The 21,876-nt window shown below is 39.2% G+C and overlaps 1 protein-coding gene across 3 annotated transcripts in view; it reads right to left on the minus strand.

The window, feature by feature from the left end:
• Nucleotides 1–21,876, minus strand: part of LOC136245097 (two pore calcium channel protein 1-like) — a 147,086-nt gene that overhangs the window by 48,257 nt on the left and 76,953 nt on the right. For all 3 annotated transcript variants that reach the window (XM_066036614.1, XM_066036613.1, XM_066036615.1), the window contains 3 exons: nt 3,465–3,560; nt 2,296–2,469; nt 1,934–2,022 (listed from right to left, as the gene is read on the minus strand). In XM_066036614.1, coding sequence (XP_065892686.1) covers nt 1,934–2,022; nt 2,296–2,469; nt 3,465–3,560 — 359 coding nt within the window. The remainder of the gene's footprint in view (nt 1–1,933; nt 2,023–2,295; nt 2,470–3,464; nt 3,561–21,876) is intronic.

Raw genomic sequence — 21,876 nt, forward strand, 5'->3', positions numbered from 1 at the left:
CTGTAGAGAGGTTAGCTAGAAGAAGTCACCTTGTAGAGAGATCAGCTACAAAGAAACCATCCTGTAGAGAGTTCAGCTAAAAACAAATTGCCCTATAGAGAGATCAGCTAGAAGAAGTTACCTTGTAGAGAATTCAGCTACAAAGAAACTATAATGTAGAGAGTTCAGCTGTAAAAAAATCACCCTGTAGGAAGTTCAGCTACGAACAATTACCCTGCAGAGAGATCAGCTAGAAACAAGTCATCCTGTAGAGAGACCAGCTAGAAGAAGTCCCTTTGTATGTAGAGAGTTCAGCTACTAAAAACCACCGTGCAGATAGTTCAGCTACAAACAAGTCACCCTGTAGAGAGATCAGCTAGAAGAGGTGACCTTGTAGAGAGTTCAGCTACAAAGAAACCATTATGTAGAGAGTTCAGCTGCAAACAATTCACCCTGTAGAGAGTTCAGCTACGAACAGACCACCCTGTAGAGAGATCAGGTAGAAGAAGTCACCCTGTAGAGATATCAGCTAAATACAAGTTACCCTATAGGGATCAGCTACAAACAAATCACCCTGTAGAAATATGTGTTGGAAACAAATCACCATGTAGTGAGTTCAGCTAGAAACAAGTCACTCTGAAAAGAGTTCAGCTACAAACAATGAGGGTTTCAGCTACAGTTCAGTTATGTATAAGAAGTCACCTTATGACCTACAGTATGATTATCTTTCATTGTTAAATATACAAATATTTTTAATCAGACAAAAAACTGTACACAACATTTCTTCCTTTGTTCCACAATCCCTGCAGAAAAGAAAAAAAAACAAATTAAAAGTAAGCACCAAAACCAGTTAATGGCTGGCTTTGTGGCTTGCAATACAAAAAGAAGTGATATCTAAACCAAAACAGCCAAGCTGTAAAAAAAGAGTGCGGCCTCCAAAAAGGCCAGGGTGAAAAAAGATGTGAAATCCAAGGTGGCGGCCAAGAAATGGCTGTGATGGTAGGTTAATGGCAAAAATTTAATTACGACCATTCAGGTGAATTTGGTGCCGAATCCTAGTGGAGGAGGCAACGCAAATTCACCTGAATTGTCGTAATTAAAATTTTTGCCCTTAACCTATCATCACAGCCATTTCTTGGCCGCCGCCTTGGATTTCACATCTTTTTTCATCCTGGCCTTTTTGGGGGCTGCACTCTTTTTTTACAGCTTGGCTGTTTTGGTTTAGATATATATATATCCTTACCTGTGGTTTGAACTATGTGAGACTAATGCATGCTATGCCAATTTGTAGGCTAATAGCCCACTGCAGGTGCCAGTACAAGCTTAGGCTAACAGCTCTCAGGTGACCAATCACCCCCACCCAGTAAAAGTCCACCCCCTGGATTTGAGACATACCTCATGACTTCAATGATGGGTGGCAGAAGGTAACATTGCTCCTACGTTTGTTGATATGAACGGGAAAGTTCTGGGAATATACGGAGAATACTAAGTCCCATAATTGATTGTCACTACTACCATCATAATTATATTTTTGAGCAAGCTGACTCACAAGAGGAAGGCTACCAGTGTGTCTACTGTGTAAAACTATGGTGAATAAAGTGTAAGTTGTTTTATTGACTTAGTTCATGTGCATATAGGTTGTTCATATATTGTGCTAATTTAGACACATCGTATATATTATATAAACCAATCTTCACTTTGATGTACTGCACTTGTATAGTATACACCCCTCCTCTTAAGTTTACTGTTGATAAACCCCTTAGGGTTTGTCAACAGTAAACTTCCTCTAACTGTTTATAAAAGTGCAATAGACCTCATAGCTATGGTTTATATATATATGTACCACTTCAATTATAGTTATTTTCTTTGTGTGACAAATTATGGATGAAAAAGAATATAAATTGATAGTGTATGCATGCAACATACATAACCTACATATGTGACTTTGGCTTACCATAGCTTCGTAATATATTATTAAAGTTGTTTAAATAATAGACATTACTTCCATTGCCAATGTAGTAATTTTGAATATTAGCTGTGCCACTGCAGTATAAATAAAATATACACATTAAATCACGTAGGTAAACCTTATCCAAAACCTTACTAATGTATATTGCCACAAAAGTATGTGCAATTAACAATGTTTGGGCTAAATTCTGATGTAACCAGGACTACATAAATACCAAGTGATCAGCAAAACTAAACAAGTCATACAATTCAATAGTATATCCAATGAGTAAAATTAATTGTTTGGCTGTGGATACAAGTGTAACTCAGGCATTCTCTTGCAAGTGCAACACTGTAATTATTACTAACTTGTGAAAGTTCCCGCAGCAGCCTGGATTTACTTTGTGGGCAAAAAATTCCATTCCAATGATTGCATAAAAGTAGTACATCAGTAGCAACAATACAACAATACTAATGATTCGTGGCATAAGTATTACCAATGTGTTGAAGATAGCACGAAGTCTTTTGTTGAAGCGAATAAGTCTGTAGGCAACAAGACAAATAGTTACTTGCTGTTTACGTTTTATATATACATATATATCGTATTTATCTATACAGATGCCCAGCCATTTATTTATTATAATCCGCTCATGAACCAGCTGAAACATTGTGTTCATCCTTGTAGCAATAATATCTGTTGACATCAGTTAAAACTTGTATTAAGTTTATGCCTCCCTGGTCTTCATTTAGGACTTGGAGTTTATTTGAACCTGCCTTTAATACAGATAAATACGATACGTACTAGAAAAACCATGTCCACAAGGTGTATGCACTTATATATACCTCATCCTCAGTCATTGAAGATAAACCCCTTGCTTTCAGTTAACCTTTTCTGGCACTTTGGACTTAGGGCGTATATAAGTGCTTGTAATCATGTATTGTAATATGCAATATATATATATATATATATATACCACTTCGGCATTCAAAGGTGCCACTCAGGGTTTAGCTCGCATACACACCAGGCAATATCATGGGAACATGGTTTATTCATAGCTTTGATGCCCAACCAGTTCAAAGATACGAAATGCTTTGACTCATTTTATTGAGTGACACAGAGCATTTTATTGTGGGTTTTAGTTTACACATTAGGCAAGGCTCAGTGTGTGTGTGTAATTGTTAAGTTTAGATTATTTTACAGTAACTAAACTATATTCTAGGACAAATTATCTGTAAATGGTCGCTTGGGTGATGTGTGAATGCATATTTCTACCCTGTGCATGTGGGGTGTATCAGCTATTGAGCAGATCACGCACCAAGAAGAATATGACAACTAGGTGATTGCACTCATAAGCACCTCTTATCCTTGTCCTCATTCATTTGGAAGTTTATTGTTGATAAACCCATCACCTTCAGCTCAACAGTAAACTTTGTCTGACGTAGGAATCATGTTGTGTGTAAGTGCAATGCACCTCACAAGCGTGGTTTACACATTACATTATATTATATTAATTTCATATGTACAGGGGTGTATGTACCTTAGAAATCTTAATGGTATAATAAAAATCAATTTCGCTGAAGTTATTTCACAGCCTTGAAGCACAGCACTGGCAAAGATCACTATAAAATCAAAACTAAAAAAAGAAAATAGATGTACAGTAAAATAATTCTGACATCTCAGCATAAAGTAAGCATAACACTTTATGTAAGGAAATTGATAAAAGTCTTGATAAAGAACAAGGCAGTTATGCCCAATTTTTGAAAAATGCAAAATTTTTTTGTTGGTTATGCCCAATTTTTAAAAAAATGCAAAACTTTTTTTTTGTTGGAAAGGTAACAGGATGAACCACTTGAAGGAATAACATGACAATAGGTCTGTACATGTAGTAACCATTGTATATGAGACCAGATTTTACAAAACCAATCCAAATCGCATATCAGACAAAATCAAACTAACACCTCCAGTGGATAGCTACACTATTGTACTAGTAATTTTGACACTCAGTACCACTCAAACTACTTGAGGCTGGTTTCAATAGACGTCTTTTCTGGGTGGTGTGTAGAGCTCGAATGGCGGTTTAGGCCTTGTGAAGGACCTGGCTGGGCAAGAATCAGTGGTTTACTGGTGGACAGCCTGATAATGTTGGCAGGACATTTTTCTGTGGATTTTGCTACATATCAGTCACTAAGGAGCCAACACAGCCCTGTAATCTCGTCTCTGGACCACAATCATAGTCTACCTCCATTTTGAGGTCTAAACCTTGCCCATCTCACCACCCTCCACCCCTTTGTGAGCACTCGTGATACTACTTTGCTTGCCCAACTGCTCAGATTTTTTATCTTATTTGGCGGGAAACTCTATGAACAACAGCTACAAGTACTGGAAGTGGTCTGAAAGGTAACAGATTGATGCATCTTTAGTGTAAATTTCATATGCGTGCTTGCTATCCTTGGAGAGTTATGCTGGCTTGAATTCTTTAAAACCGTTTATCTTGAAACTTCTAATGTGCGATTTGGATCGGTTTTCCAAAATCCAGTCACATATGTAGTGCATATCTTTTGTGGTTTGACAGTAATCATGCTAACAGTCATATAGTTATAGAAAATGCCAACCATTTGCAAAGAGGCATGACTAAGCTTTGTTAAGATAGGAAGTAGTTACTGAACTGAAAGACATTATTTTCAGCCACAAACTAGCACACTAGTTGTATAAAGGCACTGTGAGTTTGAGGCAAGCTAGGGCTGGCTTGGTTTCATTTGCTCCAACCCTAGCTCACCTCATGCTCACCAAAATTTAATTGGTTTCTTCTTCACCCTGGTCTAGGTTCTTTGTACTATATACAGGTTCCTTCTTGAGTCCAAATGCTGGATGTTTTATATTTTTCCAAACTTGGAAGAAATTTACTTCATTATAAGCACTATTGCAAATAAATACAAGCACTTTAATACAACTTTATATAGCCATAGCCATGAATAAGCAAACTAGCTATACAGTAATTATCAGTAATAGCTAGCTACTTGATTATTGCATAGATCCTTTTGGCGTTTGTATTGGATCGGTATAGGTATTCTTCAATACTGGTAGAGCACTACTTCGTCTTATATTATCATTGCATCAGATAAGAACAATGATTTGTGTAAACATAAACCTTAAAGTCAGTTTGTAGTTGAAGAAGTGAAATTTATGCAAAAAGAGCCAAGCTGTATAAAAAGGGTGTACATAACAAGTCACCCTGTAGAGAGTTTAGCTACAAACAGGTCATTCTGTAGAGAATGCAGCTACAAAAAATCACCCTATAGAATTCAGCTATATTACAAGCTACTCTGTAGAGAGATCAGCTACACAAAATGACCACCCTGTAAAATTTTCAGCTACAAACAAGTTGCTCCAGCAATGTTAAAAGTTACCCTGTACATAGTGACATCAGCTACAATTATATCACCATGTAAAGAGTTTAGCTCCACCCTGTAGTAGATAGATCAGCTGCAATCAAGTCACCCCATACAAAAAATCACCTCGCAGTGTTCAGTCACTCATCCTGTAGAGAGTGTAGCTACAGAAAATTCACCCTATAGTATGTTACAAGTCATAACAGCTATAATCAAGTCACCATGTAGTGAGTTCAGCCACAAAATACCACTCTACAATAATTTCAGTTACTAACAAGTCACCCTATAGAGAGATCAAATTAAGTCATCCTGTATCACCCTAGAAAGTATCAAGTCACCCAGTAGAATGTTCAACTACAAACAAGTCACTCTGTAGAGACATCAGTTGCAATCACCATGTACATGTAGATCAGTCACAAGTCACCATGTATAAATTTCATCTACGAAAAAGTCACCTTGTAGGGAGATCAGGTCACCTTGTAGAAATTTCAGCTTTGAACAAGTCACACTGTTGAGAAGTAAGCCACCGTGTCGAGACTTCAGATCTAAGCAAATCACCCTGTAGACAGATCAACAATGTTACAAGTCACCCTGTAGATAGATCAGCAACAATCAAGTCACCCTATAAAGAGTTCAGCTACAGAAGTTTCCCTAGAAAGGTCAGCCAACAACAGTCACCCAGTAGAGAGTTTAGCCACAAACAACTCATCAAAGAACTCATCCACAAACAAGACACCATGTAGAGACATCAACTACAATCACTATGTAGAGAGAGTTCAGTCACAGATCACCAAGTAGAAATTTCATCTATGAACAAGTCACCCTTTTGTGAGATCTGCTCTACAATCAAGTTACCATGTGGAGTCTCCAATCAAATCAGAAATTAGCAATGGTACAAGTCACCCTGTAAAGAGTTAGACTACACAACAAGTCACCCAAGTTCAGCTGATCACCAGGTACAGAGTTCAGCCACAAACAACTCACCTTATCGAGATATCAGCTACAATAAAGTCACCGTGTAAAGAGTTCAGCTACAAACAAGTCATTCAGTAGAAATTTCTGCTATAACAAGTCACCCTGTAGAATGATCAGCTACAATCAAGTCACCATGTAGTGAGTTCAGCCATGCAAAAGTTACCCTGTAGATAGTTCAGCCACCCTATACAGTGTTCAGTTACAGAACACATATAATTCTTATCTCCAGTATTCTAATGTCAGTTTTACCAGAGGATCTAAATTTATTCCCTTTCATTGCCACAAAAACACATTTCAGAGCTCCTTTCTTCCCTACGCTATACCAAAATGAAACAAATTACCAGACCACATTGTAAATTCATCAACTATTGATCAATTCAAGTTATAATTATTAAATAATATTTTTGATTGCTATGTAATTTATTGACTTTTTGTAATTGTTTTTTGATCTGTACATTCTTTTGAAGTTGTACAGTAATGGTAAATAACAATACTACATGATGATCATTTTGTTCAGTTTCATGCTTTCAGTTAACTCGTAGTTATACACCAATCAAAACTAGCCATAGACCAGATTTGAGGCTCCAATGACAAAAAGAAGTGATATCTATACAAAACAGCCAAGCTGTGAAAAAGGGTGTGGCCCTCCAAAAAGTCAGGGTTATAAAGTTGTAAAATCAAAGGTGGTGGCCAAGAAATAATTCCAATGATGTCAATGCCAATCACTGAGGCATTAGCATCATTACAGTCATTTCTTGGCTGCCACTTTTGATTCACAACTTCCTTGAGGACTGCATCCTTTTTTCACAGCTTGGCTGTTTTTGTATATATATACAGGGATGGAGGAGACTCTTTTTAAAGGGGGGGAGGGTGTTGGGGTGTAGCTAGGCTTATCCAGGGGATATGTCATGTCTTAGTGTGCAAAACAAGCCACTCTAGTGGGCATGTCCTCCTGGGAATTTTGTAAGTTCCACCCTATGAGACTAAATCTGTGAGCAATTTTGTAACTTGACTGTTTTGTGCTAACTGCTCTATTAGGGTATCTTGATCTTGAGGGATTTATATTAGCATTCAGTTGAACTGTATAGGGGTCTGGGCATGCCTCCCTACCTCAAAGAAATTATTGAGAATGAAATTGAATTTGAGAGTGATTTCAGCAGCTACCAGTAGTATTTGCTGACTGTTATATTAGAGTGACCACTCATGAATTCAACTATATTTTATGTTCATAACAGGTTTGTGATACTAAACGCGTCACCTTCACAATTGATGTTGTACCATTTACAATTAAATTCATCACTTTTGCAGTAGAATTTGTCACTTTTGCAATAGAATTTGTCACCTTGGCAATTGAATTCGACACGCTTGCAGTAGAATTAGATGCTATTGTATTAGAATTCCATCATGCACGTTTGGAGGAAGTTTCATCACAACTAATCAGTGAGCACCTGGCTAACAAAGAACACTTATGCAAAGCTGATTGTTGACTACCAAGAACTTGTAGCAATTCATTGTTAATAGCAAAATCATGTATTCCTGCCTGTAGAGGCTTTAGAATGATGCCATAATTATCCCCTTCACCACCATATTTGTAGGAGCTTACAGAACATACAATATAATCACATAAAACTATCTCAAATCACTCAATATAGAACAAAGAATTCAATTTCAAGTTGTTGTTGTTTGCATAATGTAACCATGATTCCATTATAAAACTTAATGCAAAAATCAGCTAACGTGGATGCACACATAAAATCTCACAAATGAAACAGCCTAGTTCTGGTTTAATAATACAATAAGCATCATTAACCTGGTGATAGTTGAAGCAACTATCTCTAAATCTGTTTTCAGGAGTTTGAACAAGTGCACATGCACATATGCATGAGGCCACTGATTTGAAATGTGCAAAAGTAGCAACATGCCTAGGCTTGAGCCAATTATGTTTTGAAAATTGCCTATTATGTTTTTGAACAGTGTTCAAAAATCCAGCCTATTATGCTCAAAATTATGCTCTCAAAGTCAAGATTATGCTCAAGAGCGGACTGTTTTATTAGAGACCTACACTTCACTGACTGACCATTTTGTCTTCAGCCCACACATAATTAGGTTTGGTGGGCACCCCTCCTAATGTTGATAAGTACATGCCATTTCTTTTCTACAGGATAACTTGAGTGTAGCTGATCTCCACTGGCTGATTTGAAATGTAGCTGAACCCTCTACATGGTGACATAACAATGTAGTTGAACTCTCTACAGGATGATTTGTTTGTAGCTAAAATCTTTACATGGTGACTTATTTCTAGCTGATTTCTCTACAGGATGAACTGAACTCTCTACAGGTTAAACTGTTTCTAGCTGATCTTTCTACAAGGTGACTAGTTTGTAGCTGAACTCTCTACAGGGTACGTAATATGTTTGTAGCTGAACTCTCTACAGGGTAACTTGTTTTTAGCTGATCTCTCTACAGGGTGACTTAATATTAGCTGATGTTGTAGCTGATCTCTCTACAGTGTAATTTGTTTGCAGCTGAACTCTCTGCATTGTAACTTTTTTCTAACTGATCTCTCTACAGGGTGATTTGTTTGCAGCTGAACTCTCTACACTACAAGGTAACTCTTTCTAGCTCATCTCTCTACAGTGTGATTTGTTGTAGCAGTTTTCTCTACAGGGTGATTTTTCTTACCTAAATTCTCTGCAAGGTGACTTGGTTTTAGCTGAACTCTCCACAGGGTGACTTGTTTCTGGCTGATCTCTCTACAGGGTGATTTGATTGTATGTAGCTGAACTCTCTATATGGTGACTTGGTTCTTGCTGGTCTTTCTACAGGGTGACTTATTTATAGCTGATGTCTCTACAGGGTAAATTTTCTAGTTGATCTCTTTAAGTATGATTTGCTTGTAGCTGATCTCTCTATAGGACATTTTTGTAGCTGAATTCTCTACAAGATGACTTATTTTAAGCTGAACTCTCCGCAGGGTGATTTGCTTGTAGCTGAACTCTCTACAGCGTAACTTGTTTCTGGCAGTTTGTGGCTGAATTTTCTACATGGTGGCTTATTTGTAGCTGAACTCTCAACAGGGTGATTTAATCGTTTGTAGCTGAACTTTCTGCAGGGTAATTTGTTGGTAGCTGAAGGATGACTTGTTTCTAGCTGATCTAACAGAGAGGTTTGTTTGTAGCTGAACTCTCTACATGGTGACTTGGTTCTAGCTGATCTCTCTACAGGGTAAATCATTTCTAGCTAATCTATCTACAGGGTTGTTTGTAGCTGAATTTTCTACAGGGTAATTTGTTTGTAGCTAAACTCACTACAGGGTGATTTGTTTGTAGCTTATTTCCCTACAGAGTGACTTGTAATGGTCTGAATGTAATTGTTTGTAGCTGTACTCTCTGTAGTGTGACTGTTCTATTAAAGTATCTCAGCAGCTGAATGCTCTATTAGGGTGACTGTTCTATTAGAGTATCTCAATCTCGCTTTTGCTACACGCAGTTGGCTTTTGAAGTGATTTGTAATCCGATTCTTCTGTACTACTGCAAGGACTTTCTATGATGATTATTCTAGCTACAACTGATTTTCAACTCATTGCTCTAAGCGATTTGCCTAGCAGGCGTGAAAACTAATATTTTTTGGAAGTGGTTACTGAACCAAATGTGTTTTATGGCAGATTTTGTGAAGTGTACAAAAAGAAGTAGAAGAAAAAAAGAAGAAATTAAAACAAACGTTTGGCTACTCATATCTCGGAAATGCCTGGGGCACGTTTCTTCAAATTTGGTATGTAGACTCCCCTACCTGGCCGACACCTCTGTAACAAATTTGGTTCCAATCCGAGGTTCCATTCGGATAAGGTATCACAGAGCTACATATGTGTGAAAATTGCATTTTCTTTCTTCCTGTTAATATACTCATGGTGTGGTGTGCCGGCTTCTTGGGCTGTACGACACACTCCCGTTTGTCTTGATTTTTTTGACATCAAAGGATATCATGTACAACTATAAATGTTTTAACTGCATGTAGTTAGAAATTTTGCACATGACTATACAAGTTCAATTTCCTTTGTTGTCTTCAGGCTTAATGAGGTTACCATCTAGAATATTCAGTAACTTCATTAAGCCTCTTGAATAGATAAATCATTCATCAAAAGAAAGGATGGTGCTAAAATTAATGTTTTTGTCTGAATGTGCACCCTAGCTATATCAATTACTGACTCAAAAGTGAAGTGGCCAACCCATTACAAATGAAGAATAGTAATAGAAGTGCCTCTGCAATCAATCCAGTCACTACAAAAATATGCATTTACAAACATAGGGAAGCAATGCATCATGTACTACTGCGATTTGATACTTTGGGCCATTAGAAAAAAGAAATGGGACACAAGGAGGACAAAGGTAAGTCTATGATGCATTCATTGTATGCACTGTGGTATGCCAAATGACGTGTCTCGGGATGAAGCAACATTGAACAGTTTAAAAAATCAAGCCCATAACCTTAGCTGTCAAGCTACGCTGCCTGAAGGAATCAGGCAGGTAGGTAGGCAGTTAGTCAGTAGAAAATTCCATTGAATAAAAATTAATGTTTTGTAAAAATCTATGAGAAGGCACTTTTGGCTACTGAAGGCACTTTGGGCTTGGTTATACTTGTGAAGTATAGCAGTAGATAGGCACCAGCCTATTATGCCAGCATAATTTTGAGCATAATAGGTTCCTGAAAGCATCAAGCATAATGCTAGCATAATAGGCAGAATAATTGTCATGCTGTAAGCAAAAATGCATGCCACAGAATAAGGTTGATGATTCGATGATTCTTGCTATTGTGGCTGGTGGACCCTGACTAGACTCAATCTGACCACTGTGCATATGGTCAGCACATCTTAGTTCTAGACAGGTGAGTAGAACTTCTGTAGGGTCCCAGGTTGGCCAGGCAGGCTGTATAGGCTACCATATTGGGCCATGTATCCAAAGATCTGATGACTTGAGCTGCTCAGTGGTAATTCCTCTAGTCAAGACGTCAGCTGGGTTGTCTGCTGAAGGGCAGTACTTCCAGCAGGAAGAGATGGCACGAATCTCTTCAACCCTGCGATTGACGAAAGGCTGTAGTTGCTTATGGCTAGGCACCGGCCGATTATGCCGGCATAATTTAAAGCATAATAGGTGACCAAAAGCATCAAGCATAATGCCAGCATAATAGGGACGATGTTTGAAAAATTAATTAAATGCGCAATACGCGCCTGAAATAAAGCAAATATTCACTGCCAATAGTATTATTAGTGCATTTATAATCAAAAACACGTAATATAACTTATTAAACCGTTTCTTTGTTGGTTATTCACACTTTGCAGAAATAAGATCGAGATACTCTAATAGAGCAGTCACTTGCAGTCAGGAAAGGCTGATATACTCTAATAAAACAGTCACTTCTAGAGCATAATCTTGATTTTGAAAGCATAATTTTGAGCATAATAGGCTTAATTTTTGAGCAATGCTCAAAAGCATAATAGGTAAAATTTCGGGCATAATAGGCCGGTGCCTACTTATGGCTGGCTATCCAATGCAGGACAATCTGACTATCTGACCAAAGCTGCACAGCACAGTCAAGGTTCAAGGATGTCTTGACAAAGGAGCTAAGCTTGGCTGCAAATACAGCAGCCTTCAACTCAAGCCTTGGCAGGGTGAGTTGCTTGAGTGGAGCTGCCCTTGACTTTGACATCACAAGTGAGGGTGAGCCTTGGTCCTGTTGGATGTATGCTACAGCTCCATAAGCCTTAAGGCTGGCATCAGTGAAGACATGGAGGAAGGTGTGAGGTGTTAACAATGAAGCGGTGTACTTACAGGGAAACGATAAGGTGGTGACTCCTGTGATGGCATCTGCAATCACCTTCCATCTGGTAAGAAGATCTCAATACAGTGTCCCAACCAATGTGATTTTGCCACAACTGTTGAAGAAACAGTCTGGCTGAAATGGTGACAGGTGATATTAAGCCAAGTGAATCAAAAATGGTTGAGGATCATTGTAAGATTTCTCGTTTGGTGACTGCAAGTGGACTGACAGTGCATGGTGATAGCTGAATCGAATCCACCTGAGTACTCCAGAGCATACCAAGTACCTTCACTGGGTTGTTGTGTTCAGCAACCTTGTGTTGAGACGCAGTAGTTTGGGGAAGTGAGCAATTCGAGGACCATGAACGCAAATTGAATCCAGCACTACTTAGTATCGATCGGGATAGTGTAAAGTACTGGATCGCTACCTCTTCACTGTCACATCCAGATACCAAATTGTCCACATACAAGTTGTGGAGTAGATCCTCAGATGTAGCATTAGCGTTCTGAGTCAGGTGAAACTTGAGGGTGGCATTCAGCATAAAAGGGGAGCTGGTGGCTCCAAACAACACTACCTTGAAGCGGTAAGTGACAAAGGAACTATATGAATTGTTGGGTCTGACAGCCATAGAAACCTTGTGTAGTCTCAGTCGGTCTCATCCAGGAAAACATGTAGAAATGCCTTCTCCGTGTCTGCTGTAAAGGCAAGATTGTGTTGTTGGAATCGCAGCAGAATGGCATTAAGAAAGGGGGGTCCTGCGTGTAGACAATCATTTAAGCTAGGGAGCCATGGGACTGCTTACAGCTGCAATCGTATACTATCCATATCGGGGTAGTGGATGACTCCTTCCTCACAGGATGGTGAGGGATGTAATGTGCACGGCTTGTGCGGTCAGTTTCAGGTATCTGTTCAATAAAGCCCTTCCTTTCTTGCTCTACAATAATAGCGCCATACTGCCTCAACAGCTCTGGCATCTTAGCTAATCGATGAGCCATGGACCTGGTTCATCTGGAACACACTGAAAAGTTGGAGGGTAGAGGGGGGTGGTTTTGCTTCCATGGAAAACGCAAGCTGTATGTCCCATCTGGACTTAATAAGTCTTCATGTACTGTTGAAGAAAGGTATCATTCAGTGTTTGTCAGTAGTACTGATAGATTCTGAATTCCAGAGGCACATATCTTCACCTAGAGACTGACAGGTACAGTGAAAGATGGCAACATGTAGATTGGCTGTCATGGCTTGCTGCGGCAACTGGAGTGGGCCTGACAGAAGATAGCCCAGCTTGGACTTCACGGCAGTTGGTCCAGGCCCTTGCACGATATGGCCTTGTATGAAGTGCCAGTAGTGGTCTGCTCCAATAAGAACAGAGATATCAAAGTTCTCATCTCCAGTTACTGGATGAGCCAATACTGCTGTAAGTAGGGGATTGCATGTAAATGAGCATGTACTGAGTTGCGGATTGGCACAGCAAGCTTTGGAACAATTAACACTGAAATTTGTATACGGGTGCCATTTAGGGCATGTACAAACATAGAAGCTACAGCTAGGGTTCTAGATGGGGAAACTTGTGCTCCAAATGAAGACACAGAGATTGTCTCATGGCTAGTTGGTTGTAAGTGCAGCTCATCAGTCAGCTGTTGTGTGATGAAGGAACGCTGTGCCCCTTCATCAAACAAAATGTGGCCTTCAGTAGTGGTGGTGTATGATGACACTTCTGCAATAGCAGTTTTCAACAAGCAGACACTTGTGTAGAGGGCAGTCGGGGGAGTAGAAGCCAATGTGGTAAGGCCTGAAGTTTGTTCTGTTGTTGCTGGTTGGTTTACTGGCGGGGGTTGAGGAGTGGCTTGTGGGGGTCTACTGTCAGCAGGAAAGCACCGGAAAAGGCTAGAGTGATGACGTTTCTTACATTCTCTACAAGTAAACCTAGAGTTACATTATTATTATTGATTAGCAAAGCCCACCAGCGGCAACACGCTAATGTGCATTACAAATCACAAATTGTTTAGCTTATCTATAATGTTCTTAAAAGTGTCAAGGTTAATTGTGTTAATGTTGTCAATTTTCAAGTTATTCCAATCAATAATTGTTCTTGGCAGAAAAGAATACTTATATAAATCAATTCTGGATTGCAGCTGTGCAAATTTGAGGGGATTATTGGCACGAGTATATGATACAGGGGTTGGCTGGGGTAAACAATGGTTTGGTAGCACCAGTAAGTTTCTTACAATCTTGAATAATAATATAAGTCTAGCATTCCTTCTCCTACGTTTTAAACTTGGCCATTGAAGGTAATTAAGCATATCTGTAATACTGTGTTGTTGACTGGATCTGTGCCATGGTTTATTAAGAACAAATCTTGCAGCTCGGTGTTGGATCATTTCTAATTTGCTAACTGTTGTTTGGTGATAAGGATCCCAGATGGCTGAGCAGTATTCAATAGAAGGTAACAATAATTGTTTGTATAAGTGTTCTTTGATTTGTATTGGGGCATTATATAAATTCCTTTTCAGAAATCCAAGAAGACGGTTTGCCTTTCCACAAATATAGTTAACATGAGGTTCCCATAATAGTGTATGATGGAGGCGGATACCAAGATAGGTGTGCTCTGATACAATATTCAATAGAATATTAGACATTTTATATGTAAAAGTGCTTTTACTGTGGTGAGTTGTAAATTGTAAAATATTGCATTTGGGAATGTTAAATTCCATCAGCCAGTTGCTAGCCCATTGTGTTAAGGAATCTAAGTCATTTTGCAGTATTCTGTGATCGTTGGGTGTAGCTATAGTTTTAAAGATTAGAATGTCGTCAGCAAATAATCTAATTTCACTCTTGATGTTTGTTACAATATCGTTAATGTAAATTAGGAACAACACAGGACCAAGTACGGAACCTTGTGGAACACCAGATGTAACTTGACATGTAGAAGATCTAGAGCCTTCTACTACAACCTGTTGGGTACGACCATGAAGGAAGGACTCTAGCCACTGTAAGACAGTTCCTCTTATACCATAGTAATTTAATTTGTAGAGAAGTCTAGAATGAGCTACTCTGTCGAACGCTTTAGAAAAGTCTAATATAGCAACATCAACTTGCAGGTTCCTGTCAATATCTTTTGCAATGTCATTAACAGTAATGAGTAGTTGAGTCTCACAGGAATGTTTTGATCTAAATCCAAACTGGTTGTCTGAAAGAATATTGTGGTCCTCCAAATGCTTCATAATTTGACTCACGATGATATGCTCCATTGTTTTACAAACTACTGAGGTGAGTGAGATAGGACGGTAGTTGCCTGGGTGAGCTTTGGAACCTTTTTTAAATATTGGGGTGACATAGGCATGCTTCCATTGTAATGGGACTTCACCAGATTCTAGTGATTGTTTGAAAATATGAGTTAGAATGGGAGATAATTCGGCAGCTGTGGCCTTCAGTACATACGGATGCAAGGAGTCAGGTCCTGGGGATTTGGATGTGTCACAGGTACTTAACAAGTTGTAGACTCCTTGTTCGGTAATCTCAAATGTAGGTAAAGATGGAAATAAGGATGGACCTTTGTCAGGAATGTTACTATTATCTTCGGATGTAAAGACAGACTGAAAGTGTTGATTGAGGGTGTCTGCTTTTTCCACAGGATTGGTTATGATATGACCATTTATAGGATTTATCAATGTACTAATACCATTGTTTTCTTGTTTTCGTGACTTGATGTAGTGCCATAAAGACTTTTTGTTACTGTCTGGTGATGAAGTTAGGTTTGTCAGGTAGGATTTGTGTTGGTACTTTAGTTTATGATCTATCTCTTTTTGTAATGATTTATATTCATTCCAGTCACTATCTCGACAATAACGCTTTGCTCTTCTATAAACTCTTTGCTTTTTACGTATGAGTCGTTTTAAAGCAGAAGACAGCCAGGGAAGGTGAATTCTTGTACTTAATTTCTTGGTAGGAGTATGAGTGTTTATTATTTCTTGTAAATTTTGTAAGAAGAAGGACCAATTTTCATCTAAGCTTTGGGGTGATGCTTGATTTGTTTCTAAGTAATCATGTGAAAAGTCTGATGATTCCTCTCTTATTTTTTCCCAGTCAGCTAGCTTGTAAAGGTAAACAGTTCTGGGATGTTGTTTGATTACACGTTTAGGAATCTTGATGGATACTAAAACAGCGTCGTGGTCACTCAAGCCTGGAAGTGGTTCACATGATATCACAGAATTAGGATTAGTAGTAAAGCATAAGTCTAAAACATTTTGAGCTCTAGTAGGGAAGGTGACTAACTGAGACAGTTGGTAGTTGTGTAATAAGTCAATAAGTTTTTCACGAAAGTGACATGATACATAGGAATTTATTAGTGTACTGTTTTCCCAGTCAATACCTGGACAATTAAAGTCACCTCCAAGAATGATTTGAGTGTGGGGATACTTTTGCTTAATCGTGTCTATGGAAGACTGCAAGTTGTCAAGTATTGTATCACTTGAGTGAGGAGGACAGTAAAAGGAGCCAACGATAAAGTCATTGTTCTTGTCAAGATGAACGTGAGCCCACACTATTTCAATAGTTGAATTGTAATTAATTTGTGTACATGGTATAGAGCTCTTTATGGAAATAAACACACCACCACCAGAAGTGTTTCTGTCTTTTCTGTATGTTTGATAATTATTTGGGAAAACCTCAGAGTTTAGAATAGATTCATTCAAATGTGATTCTGTCCCTATAATGATGTCAATTGCATAGGTAACCAGAAAAACTTCAAGTTGGGTTTGTTTGTTAGTAACACTACAGAAATTTACGATAGACAGTTTCAAATCACTTAATACATTATTTGAGTTTGGGTTATTAGTAGAGTTATTAAATACCTGTGAATTTGAGTCAGGATTTGAGTTAGTTATAGTGGAAACAGGGAGTCAGGATGACTCCATGCTTGTGGCAGAGGTATTATTAAGTGGCTGTGCTGATACAGTTACATACTCTAATTTGTTACCATCTGTACTCACTTTGCAGTGAAGCTTGTTGTTGAGGTATAAGGAATCATTTCTTATTTTGATGTATCTCCGTTCGGTACCATTGTCAATTAGGGATCTCCTTTCCTTCAATAATAAGCGTTCCTTTTGACGCTCCTGGGGAGTTAGATCAGGTTTTATGTAGATTGGAGCTTCAAGCTTAGACTTAGAACTTAGGATGTCAATTGCTGTGTTTGAATGAAGGAACTTCACCAGAAGGGGTCTGGGACGCTCATTCTTTTGGTCATACTTGCCGAGACGATACAAATCTTTTATATCACTAGGTTCAATGTCAATATCAGTTGCAGACAGAGCCTCCATCACGTTTTCCATGTCCTTTTTCATTCGGAGTTGTCTGTTGGTATTTTGGGGATTTTCTGCTACACCATACACAACGATGTTGAATTTCCTATCAATGTTGGTGGCATTTTGATAGACAGTGTTTGAAACTTTGTCAACAACTGGAGCACGAACAGTTTGAGTAGAAGTCTGCTGTGGTTGATTAACAAGGTCTAGTTTGCGTTTAAGATCATTTAGAGAAGTTTGAAGTGTAGTAATGGTCGACATTAAGCTGTCTATTTCTGCCTTCTGCGCTTGGATCTCACAGTATAGACAAAAGAACGTGTGTTCTTCGCCAGCATCTCTTAATGTCGCGAAGTTTGTTGCTGATAACCCAGTGCATCTACGATGTACCCACGCATCACAGTAGCCTTCACAATAGATTGCATCATCACTTTTCCTGTGCTTTGTAGCTTCTTTAATTACTTCATCGCATATTGGGCAAGTACTGTTTCTTTTGGGTTTCTTCTCGCGCTGGTTTGAGCTGTCTTTAGATCTCGGTCGTTTCAACGGCAGTAAACCTGGACTGGGAGTTGAAATTGCGTTCAACGACATTTCTGTTCACGAAAGGGAAGGAAAGCACAACTTTTCTTCAGGAATATCTTCTTGGCAGCTTACTTTCAAGGAGACGACAAAAGTAGCTGCATACCACAATCGAAGGTAGCTGTCGATTTTTACATTGGGATGCTTTGTGTTGTGCAAGACAATTACAGCAAAGGTTGTCCTGTATCACAATGGCCAACCTCTCTTTGGGATCAACAACTACATTACAATTATTAGCCTTATGGTTGCCTTTGCAGAATGTACACACTCGCTGCTTTCTCTGCTGACTGTTACGGGAATGGGATGTTCTATCAGTGTGTATATAGAATGGGGTAGTGGGGTGTGGAATGCTGTTATGCATACTAGGCCTTCCACTATACTGATGACTCATGTCAAGGATCTGAATTTCCTTAAGCAAGCCACTCATGACATCATCAATGGACCACTCTGAGTTGGGATGATCACGAGCCATGTGTTTCTTCGTTTCAGTTGGAAGTTTGCTTAACACTGAAGGTGTCAACAAGGAGCCATATGCTTCTGAGGACTTGCCTAATGAAGATAGTGATCTCATATGTTGTTCTAGGGTGTCATGGAAAGCCAATAAACTAGAGAGGGTGTTGGTAGGCTTCTCTAGGTTGAGTAATACTTCCATATGAGCATTATTAAGTTTATGTGGTTGACCATATCGAGCTTGGAGTAGTGTAATAGCATGGGCATAATTGTCATCAGTAAGTGGGAACCCAGCAATGACACGAGCAGCACCCCCTTGTACTTGCCCGCGTAAGTAAGTAAACTTCTGCACCCCACTGAGACCTGCATTCTTGTTGATAGCATCATCAAACGAATCCCAAAACGTTTGTCATTCGAGTGGGTCACCACTAAATGTTGGCAGAGATTGTTTTGGGAGTCGGGAGTCGAGTGACTGCTTGGGGAACCCTACTACTATTGCCTAAAGTGTGTGTACTTATACCCACGTGTGTGCTAGTACTCACATGTGAATCAGCTGTAGCTAGATTAGAACTTGCTGAGATGGTCTGGTTGCTTGTCTCTGGCAGTGGCTGCATGGACAGGGGGGAGATCTGAGGTGTCACAGACAGAGGAGGGCGTTGGAGTTCTGGTAGCGGCAGTCCAGCCTTTCGAATAAATTCCGACAGAAACACAATGTTCTTGTCTAGAGTTATCGCTCTGCTTCTATCTTCACCCCAATTGGGTTGTCCAATTCCATGATTTGTCCTTTCTTTTGCTTAAGTTGGGCTAGAGTAGTTTCGGCTAGCAGCTTTCTTGACTCTGAGACAGACTGGGTGCTGACGCATTCCAGGTCGGTGGAAATCATAACTTCCACCTTCGTAATCAACTTGGTGATGCTGGCCTTAATGCCATGGCATTTTGCTTGAAGGCGTTGAAGCTCACTCATCTCTTTCGGTCACAGCACCAATGTGAAGTATAGTGGTAGATTGCTTGTAGAACACAGGAGTGCTGAAGGAAGTTACAACACGTGTTCTCACTATAGTCTGTCTTAAAGTATTAGAAACACGCATGCGCATATGATCTACAGCAATAAGTGATGAAAGATTAAATTACAATACTATATAAATATCTGTCAATCAATACTTGACAATACTTAACCAATACTGCCAAGACACCAGGATGGTATTGTAAAGTTGGCCGGGTTTTGGGTGATATTCTTGGCCAGAAAAACCCAAACCTCCATGATCCCTAATGCAAAGCACTACTACATAAGTAACCTATTTCACTAACAGACAGTTTTGATTGTGGGATTCAATTAATTGAGAGCCACAAGAGTCTCAATAGACGGTATTCCAAATGACGTCACGAAATAAATATGGCGGCGTTATTTGGGGTATTCTAATGTTTTCGAGTTAGCATTTGATGGCTGTCGAGTCCCTCTGAGGTGATTGCTGAACACTGAGGTAGACTTACGAGCAAAATTCAATGCAATTTTGATTGTTTATGTTTTGTAGATATTGTTTCTACTCGCCGGGCTGAAGTTGCATTTCTTTGGCGTGGTTTTCAGCATGAAGTCCGTGTCCCATCAGGCGCACGGAGATGACTTCGCCTGCCATTTCGAGTTACTGAATGAAGAGGATATCCCAGGTGCTTCACTCAATGGAAAAAAGCCTCGTGAACTAAATGTTCATCAGTTGAAGCGTTGGTTAACGTGTCGTGGAGCTCCAGTCAGTGGGAAAAAACCTGAGCTTATAGAAAGGTTAGCATTAATGTCATAACAATTATGATTAATGCATGTCTCCACAAATAGAGTTGAGTGTTACATCAAATATGGGTGGGATCAGTTCATCATTGATCCTGATAAAGGAGTTCATAGTCGTCATAAACTGACAACTTCAGTGCACATGCCAGGTACAGAATCCTACAATCTCCTTCGATCTTTGCCAAGTCAGAAAGATGTGGATTGGACAAAACGGTTGTATCTGTTGCCAATTATCACATTTAGTACCATCTATGACTTCATTGTTGATCGCAAAATGTTATTACGAAAAGTTAGCTACATTGAAAATGCTCTTGACAGCAGAGAAGATGCACCGATTGGAAAGAACAACCCACAAGCCAGTGATACACTACCAAATGTCATGGATAACCCAACAGTTAAAGTTGATGGTGAATCATGGTATGAGTCAGTGGAATACACAAGGTCATTAGATAAAGCATATAGGTTTTTTAAGGATGGTCATGTTCAAGGCATCAAGTACCACCCTTGGGATAATCAACCAGATGTTGTATGTGTAACAACTACAGTACTGCCATCCATGCGCAAAGATCGTATATACCATGTCACTCTGATAATTAGGGAATCGAGTGCCCGTGTGATTACTGCTTATTGTACTTGCCCAGCAGGACTGTCAGGGTGCTGTAATCATGTTACTGCATCATTGTATTGCTTAGAAGATTATGTACATATGGGACTAAGGGAAGAAGAACTAAAAGGCTGTACTGAGAAGCTACAGAGATGGAACCAGCCCAAAAAGCAGCACATGGAACCACGTCCAACTGATCAAGTGAGTCCTTTTAAGGCAGAGTATGGAAAGGAAAAGCACAGAAAAAGGCAACATGTCAATAAGTGGGATTGTCGGCCAGACAGTCGACGAATTGTTGATCCGAATAGGGCTAGAAAATTAAGAGAGAGTCTTGTTATAATTGAGAAGAAGAGGATGGATGAAGCAGAGTTTGATATGTGCACTGCAACCACTGAAAAAACAAGAAAAGTAGCACACGAAAAGAAATGCTTGCTTTCCAGTTATGGAACATCTTGCTTTTTACAAATTTTAGATGAAGAACCTGCTCCTAGTGAAAACAGGCAAGAAGAATTACGTAAATTGAGAATTGAAAGAGCTAAAAAGAAACAGCAGCTTTACAAGCAACAATTGTCTTACAAACAGACATGTGTTCAACATGATCACGGCTATGGTTGTGTTAGCAGTGATGTACCACCCACAAAGCAGCAGCAACAGCAGCAGCAGCCTGAAAGTGAGTATAAAATCCATACATTAGTAGATGATCTATACAGTAATCATGTCAAGATTGATCCTTCAACAATAAAGGAGCTTGAGGCATTGACAAGAGAACAAAGCAAATCAGAGAAATGGCTATGTGAGCGACAATTGCGTATTACAGCTTCGGTTATGAAAGAAGTTTGCCATCACCGTGCAAGTACAAAGTGTGAAGCGTTTATTAGGAAAAAGTTATCTACTACTCCTATCGATGTCCCTGCAATTAATTATGGAAAGAGCAATGAACATGCTGCAATTACTGGGTATGTGAATCACCAGAGAAGCAATGGCAAGATAATCCAAATAGAATCCTGTGATATTTTTGTGCATCACAAAAACTGTTGGCTGGCTGGAAGTCCTGATGCTAT

The sequence above is a fragment of the Dysidea avara genome, chromosome 15 (genome assembly GCF_963678975.1).
Source record: "Dysidea avara chromosome 15, odDysAvar1.4, whole genome shotgun sequence".
Classification (NCBI taxonomy): Eukaryota; Metazoa; Porifera; class Demospongiae; order Dictyoceratida; family Dysideidae; genus Dysidea; species Dysidea avara.